The 7,500-nt window shown below is 46.5% G+C and overlaps 1 protein-coding gene across 1 annotated transcript in view; it reads left to right on the top strand.

The window, feature by feature from the left end:
- The window catches only part of LOC136844136 (uncharacterized), a 67,236-nt gene that overhangs the window by 34,628 nt on the left and 25,108 nt on the right, over positions 1-7,500 (top strand). Inside the window, exon 5 of the mRNA XM_067113150.1 lies at positions 1,205-1,210. Coding sequence (XP_066969251.1) covers positions 1,205-1,210 — 6 coding nt within the window. The remainder of the gene's footprint in view (positions 1-1,204; positions 1,211-7,500) is intronic.

Here is a 7,500-nt window from a genome sequence, read left to right as displayed (position 1 = left end):
GGCAACCCCCTAAGGCCCATCATACCTTACATACCTGGCGCATGTTCATTGAAATCAGTTGCGAAGTTCATTGACCTTTTGCTTGAAAAAGGACGAGAAGACGACACCGCCTCACTCGACGTTGAAAGTTTGTTTACGAATGTTCCCTGTGAAGAAACGATCAGCATCATCCTTGATCGTGTATACAAATCCGACAAAAACCTGCTGCCCATTACTGAAGATGTCCTTCGAAATATGCTGAAGGCCAGTACTATGGAGGCCCCTTTCCTCTCTCATCGGGGGGAATTATTTTGGCAAGTAGACGGAGTCAACATGCGATCCCCACTAGAGGTCCTTTTTGCAAATATGTACATGGCCACCATCAAAGAAAGGACCTTCCGATAACATCAAAAACCAAACCAGTTCCCTGCGAACATGCCCTATGAGGCAAAACCAATACAAGAAAATTCTCAGGAACGTTCAAACACTCCCCGAACCAAGCCTTAAGATTCATGCGATAGCGGGCCAAGTCCGTGACAAAATTAAAAAATCAGTTCCCTGTGGACAAATCACATCCTACGAGGCTAACCAAAAAAACCCAACACTCACGCAATAGCTGACCGAGTCCGTGCATGAAATAGAATACAATTTACATATTTCGAGACATTAAAATTCATTCATCAAGAACAAACTAAGCCTTATTCAGACATAATGAAGCCAGCTCATTATAGAATACAATTTTCATCTTTTGAGACATATCAAAATTCGTTCATCAAGAACAAACAGTCTTATTTAGACATATTGAAACCAGTTCACCATAATTTACAATTTACGTCTTTCAAGACATTAAAATTCGTTCAACCAGAACAAACTAATTCTTATTCAGACATATTGAAACCAGTTCTTCATGAACAAACGTGGGTCTTTTCAGACACCATGAACTTTGAGTCTTTTCATACATATTGATTTTCTAAAGGGTCGCAGTCATATAAGCATTATCTCAAGATGTCCATGACATCCCAAACCCAGCAAAATGAGAACTTCAAGTTCTATATGTCCGCTGGAAAGGACATGGGACTGTCAGGACAAGCCCTGAGGACTGTGTCCAAGAGAAGGTAGATGATGCCAAGGCGGAAAGAAAGGCAGAACGGCAGGGGAGAGAGAAAGAAAGAAGGGAAAAGAAGGAAGAACAAGAGAGAAAGGAGAAGAAGGAAGAGCAAGATAGGCTGGAGTGACTTGCAAGGGAAGAACAAGAAAGAAAGGATAGGCTCATAAGGGAGGAAAAGCAGGTGGCCCATGAGCTACAGATGACCCAAATTGTCAGAGCCAGCCCCTCTCCAGCCCATGGTGCATCCACCCTAACTCAAGCTTATACCTTTATGCCCAAGTGGTCCGAGGCCGAGCCCGAGGTGTGGCTCAATCTGGCAGAAAGGGTCCTTAGTGCCTACCCACTCGCACCCACTGAAGTCTCCCTACTCTTGGGAAAATTCCTTGGAGGAGAGGGTCTAATTGCTTTCAGTGCCCTCCCTTAGGAGGATCAAGGAAGATAGGCGGAAGTGAGCCAGGTGATCACAAAGGCATACAAGATCACCCCCAAATGCTGGAGATGATGCTGGAGAGGCCAGATAAAAGAAGCAGGACAGACCTGGTTTGACTGTGCATATCAGTCAGATAGGGCCCTCTCTAAACAGCTAGAGTCCCTGGGAGTCTCCACCACTGAGGATATCCTTGAGCAGTTCAAGATTGAAAACTTTTTATATTATGCCCCTTCTGCCCTAGCAACCCATGTATGCGAAAAAGCATCCACGACTCTAGTGGAGTGCTGTTGCCTCGCCGACACGTGGGACACCCACCACGCCCATGCAAGTTCACTGGGACGTAAAATATGCCCTCCTTCTTTCATTCCTGGCACCTCTCCACCCAAGAATGGACACTTGTAGAAACCCGTTGCATGTGGGTTCTGCAAGAAAGCTGGATATTCCACCGAGCAGTGCAAAACCAAGCCCCAGGTGCAGCTCACAGCGCCTTTCAAACTGCCCCCCCAAGGAATCTACCATAACGAGGCCCTCCAGCTCATTGGGAGCCAACTAACAAGCTGCACCCCTCCTCGTGGGGCATCCCCCGCTGGGGATAACCAGGAAATATGCCAAGACTGTGGAAAGCAGAGACATCTATCGGCCAGCTAGAAGCAATGTCTATGGCACCCTAAGCTGAAGACCGTCCTTACTGTTGTTTGGCCTGAGCAACCTGCCTGGTGGATTGGGTTCGATTCGATTAGGATAGCTCCCATTGACAGATCTAGCCCCGTAGAGAGCTAGAAAATATCATCGACTCTGGTTCGGAGGTGAGTCTCGTCGCCCAGGACCAGGTGCCTCCTGGTGCTGTCATCAGTGAAGATGAACGGATGACAATTCTCTGGGTAGACGGAGACTGTAAGAATCTCCTCACTGTCAGGGTAAAGGTCACCACCGGGATTCCTTCTGTGAGAGGGAACATCTTTTCGAGGTTGTCAAACACCTCACAACTGGGTGGCCTCTCCTTTTGGGCCAAGATTTCGTCCAATGGAGGGACCCCTAATCCCATTATGCTGCATGACTACCGCAGTGTTGGCCAATCCTGCAGATAAGTCAGCGCCTCTGGGAGCTGAACTGACGCCCCCTCCTCACCTGGTGCTAGAGTCTGTTCCATGGTTGCATGACCAACCCAGAACCTCTAAGGATGAACAAGTCCCTACCCCGGCTGCTACCCCCCCTGAGTACAGGGACTGCTGTCTCACTGCCTTCATTGAGCCAAGAGAAGCTCATCCAAGCCCAGGTGTTGGACATTACCCTACAGTGCCTCCGTTTGGAAGCTGTTACTGATGAAGGGGACCTGACGGACCTCGTGGAGGACGAATACTTACTGGAGGAGGACGTACTGTACCGAGTGACCCAAGGGCCAAATGAACCTGCTCATGTCCGCCATAAGCTGGTCGTGGTCCCTCCTGTCCTCCATCACAACATCCTTAGCCTAGCCCATGATGGTATCAGCGGGCACTTTGGTGTCACTAGGATTACTCGTGTCATCGAGGGAAAGTTCTACTGTCCCGGCCTGTGGAAGATGGTCAAAGCATTTGTGGCCTCCTGCCCTACCTGACAGATATCAGGAAATCCCAACTAAGTGGTCCCCAAGGCCCCTTTCCGAAACACACCCTCTGCAGGCATTCCCTTCCAAGACGTCATCATCAAGTATTTCATGCCCCAAGGGTGCATAAAAAGTAAGTCTAGAAATTATCACTGCCTCACTATCATCGATAGGTTTATGAGGTACCCCAAGGCCATTCCTGTCTGGAGTAAGAGCTCCAAGAATGCAGTTAAGGCATTGATAACTTTCTTTGGATTCCCTGCCACTGTCCAAATGGATCAGGGTAAATGCTTCATGTCAAAGGAGTTTCAGGATGGCATGGCCAGCCACGTAATTCGACATTACCACTCGACAGCGTATCACCCGGAGAGCCAGGGCATCATAGAGAGGTTCCACCAGTCTCTCTCCACAATGTTGAAAAAACTTGAGCATGAAGGAGGAGCATCACGGGAGGAAAACCTCCCCTACACCTTTTTTGCTGCACGCCATGCTCCCTCTGAGACAACAGGCTATAGCCCATTCGAACTCTTATACACCCACCCCACACAGGCCCCCCTTGACACACTCTCCAAAGCCTGGGTTGACCTGACAAAGGTGGATTGGGCTACAGAACTGCCCAACATCCAAAAAAGAATCTCCGGGCGGCATCGGCAGTTGCACAGGTAATGGAGGCGGCCATCCAAGAAAGAGTTAAAATCAAATTCAATCAAACGGCTCGCACCCATTCTTTCAACCTGAGCGATCAGGTCCTGGTTCTCCGGACTGGAGCCACGCAGCCCCAAGAATCCCACTTCACAGGACCCCACAAGATATTAGGGAAAAGAGAGGCCCTGAACTATCTCGTTGATTGTGGTAAGAGGAGAGCCAAGTGGCTCCACATCAACCTGTTCAAGCCCTATAAGACTCGGGAAGAGGAGGAGACCAAGGATGAACCTCCAGCTCCTGGAGCCGTAGTTGGCACTGTCACTCTGGCTCCCAACCCCTCATCAAACTCAGAGGTCTTGCGAAACCTGGAATTCGTTACTCCTGGCCTTGAGGCCACCCATCGGGAGGACATATGGCAGATGCTGCAATGCCATTCCCAATTCATCCGGGATACCCTTGGATGTACTGATGTCCTGGAACATTCCATCAACCTGCGAGACGATGTGAAAACCATTGCCCAAGGTTACGATCGGATGAATCCTGAAAAGGCCCGAAGGATCGAGGAACAGGTGCAGCTCTAACTCGACCCCGGCCTCATTGAACTGAGCTGCAGCCCGTGGGCCTCACCTGTGGTCTTGGTACCGAAGGAGGGCGGAGGTGAGAGGCTATGCATAGATTTTTTAAAACTAAATGAAGCTACGGAGCCTGAGCCCTCTCCCCTTTCACACAATGAAGCCTGCTTAGACAGCCTTGGGAGTGCCCCATATCTAAGCAAAGTGGACCTGGAGAAGGGATATTGGCAGGTCCCGCTGTCCGAGGAATCGAGCCCCTGGACTGCCTTCATCACCCTTACGGGAATCTATCAGTGCTGTTTCATGCCTATCGGGCTAAAGAACGCACCCAGTTGTTTCCAGTGCTTAATGAATGACGTCTTAGCAGAAATGAAGAATGGTGTAGTCTACCTGGATGACATCATCACTTATGCTTACACCTGGGAAGAGCATTTGAAAATATTGGACCAGATCCTTACTGCCCTGCGCAAGGCCAACCTGGTCATCAACCTAAAAAAATGCCAGTTTGGAATCAGCGAAATAACCTACCTGGGTCACATTGTGGGGAACGGGCAGATGATGCCAAACGATGCGAATGTCTGAGCTATACTGGACATGGCTTACCATAGGACAAAGTGGGAAGCTCAGCGATTTCTTGGAATGTTGCAGTACCTCTGGTGCTTTATTCCAAACTTCACTGATGCTGCCACCCCTCTCTTCAACGTTTTCACAGTAAGCAGCCCTTATGGCGCAACGCTGAGTGTGAGAGGGCCTATGACCATCTTAAGGCCATTTTGATAAATCAGCCTGTTCTCCACACACCCGACTTCAAGAGACCTTTCTGCCTGGTGGCTGAAGCCAGCAACGTTGGCATTGGGGCAGCAATATTTCAAGAAAAGGATGGGGTTAGGCACCCACTCACCTACTATTCAAAGAAGTTAAAACCCGCAGAAACCAGGTACAGTATGATAGAGAAAGAATTGCTGGGTATGTTCCTAGCAATGAAACACTTCGAATCCTACTGCGCTGACCATAAGTTCCCGTTAACTGTCTTTACAGACGACAATCCCCTTAAATACCTGACAACTTTCGGGAATCAAAATAAGCGATTAATGCAGTGGTGCCTTGACCTCCAGGATTACAACTGGAGGATTGAGCACATCAAAGGCAGTGACAACAAGATCGCAGATGTCTTATCTAGGCATAACAGTGAATAATGTCCAGCAACTGGACGTTCCTTCCTGTGTCTTACCCCGCACAGTGCAGTCCTTCCCAAGGTAAAACCATATATGCCAAAAACCATTAAGTATTACCATATAAGTGCCTCCCTGGCACAGTGCCATCCTTTTGTCCTACGAGGACCTTGGCACCTCTATCCAGAGGAGGGTGTCAGGTTTCCTCACCTGTTATTTTCCTTATAACTCTGTAATTTATTCTTTTCCTTTAACATTCTTCCTTTCATTATTTTGTTCAGTTAATCATTTTATTTTATGCCTCACAAAGGCTTATATTTTACCTTGCTTCCCACTCTGCTAATGCAGAGTATAATTGGCAGACATATCAATTTTGTAAGTCCTATGACTTCCCTTTGAAGCCCCTTGAGGCTAAACAATAAACCTAAACCATTTTCATAGGCTGAAGAGTATAGCATTTTTCTTTAACCTTGTCATTTGCCTTTTTTGTTATTCTCTTGTAATTTAAATCCTGAGTCCATGATTTGAAAAGACTGTGTACTTTAAAATGTTTGTCTGTCCTTCATTACACTTAGCATTGTGCTCATAAGCATCATTGGCTTCAGTGCCACGTCTGGCACTGTACCATCAACTTAAGTAACATGGCGACACCCAACGAAGACCATGTATACCTCATTGTAATACCTCTTCAAGGCAAACTAACTGCATGTCTTGGACTATATCAACTATTAAAAGTTAAGTGCATGATTATTTGAAGACTTACATTAAGGAAATTGCTTAAAGTTAGTGTATTTCAATATTTACAGTAACTTTCTTATAGTTGTAAATGTACCTGTTTTAAAGTAACTGTAATCTAAGGTTAAAACCTTTATTTTTTCCTTACTCTACATTTAACATAAAATACTGAATTCGTTATCAAGTAAATTTTCAGATATCTCATATGATGCAAAGAGATTTAGGTTACCAAATATACATGAGTGCCATTAACGAGAAAATTAGAGTAATATAAAGTATTTGTCTGCTGAATCCTTGGTTTGGTAGACATTCGCACCCGACTGAAGGTGCGAGATGTCAACTTGGGCAGGGAGTTATTATATTTTCCAAGAATCCCAGCCACCAAATGCTTAATTTAAAGCTGGAAAATACAACAGTGCATTTTAGCACTGCCTGACAAGGAGGGGCAAAAGGAATATTGGCCGGTCCCTTAATCTGTTAAACGCCCTTGGAACATCCCTTTCAACTTTCTCTTCTTGAACATGTGACGCTGTGGGAGACTTTGCTTTCAGACCCTAAGCCTGGCCGAAGGCAGGAATAGTGCCGGGGAGGCAGATTAAGAGAGGACATCTGGCATGAACACCTGGACTTTGAGTCATAGATGATGCCCATGCATAGAGAAATGACACCAACCCAAATCTACTTGTGGGTAACCTCCTGACCCCTGGCTGAAGTCATATAAGGGTCTCACCGAAGGAACAAGAGAGAGAGGCATTGCTGGAGACGAGCGAGACACAGCTCTCCCTTCCATTCCCACCTCCTTCAGAGAGCCATGTGCTACCACGTCGTCCTATCTTGTAGGGACATTTAGTATCTTACCAGTGAAGTCCTTAACCCTCCCTTTACTGCCATTACCCTCGCTGAAGCCACCCCTTCTACAAGGTAAAGTGATCTGTTGCAAAGGTTTTTCCAGTCAATCACACTGTTTTAATTCGCGTACTAAACTTACTATTTCCATTTCTAAGTGCCAGTATTTCCATATCAACCTTGAATTTTTTAGGGCAGTGTTACATAAATGCCTGTGTTTAAATAATTACAACAAATCGTATGTTCAAGGCTTCTTTGGCACCCTCAGTGCTCGCCATGTCCTATGCATATATTACTATGTCCTTACTGGCTTTTAATTCATGAACCTCTCCATTTACAGAGTGTTTGTTAGCCATGGAAATCTCTCTTGACTGTGCCTTGTATCAGCATTATCACACAAACAGATATACCTTCAAGTTTTCGCAGTT

This window comes from Macrobrachium rosenbergii, chromosome 12 (genome assembly GCF_040412425.1).
Source record: "Macrobrachium rosenbergii isolate ZJJX-2024 chromosome 12, ASM4041242v1, whole genome shotgun sequence".
In the NCBI taxonomy this organism is placed as follows: Eukaryota; Metazoa; Arthropoda; class Malacostraca; order Decapoda; family Palaemonidae; genus Macrobrachium; species Macrobrachium rosenbergii.
The sequence above is the reverse complement of the archived record's forward strand: the minus strand, read 5'-3'. Positions and strand labels throughout refer to the sequence as shown.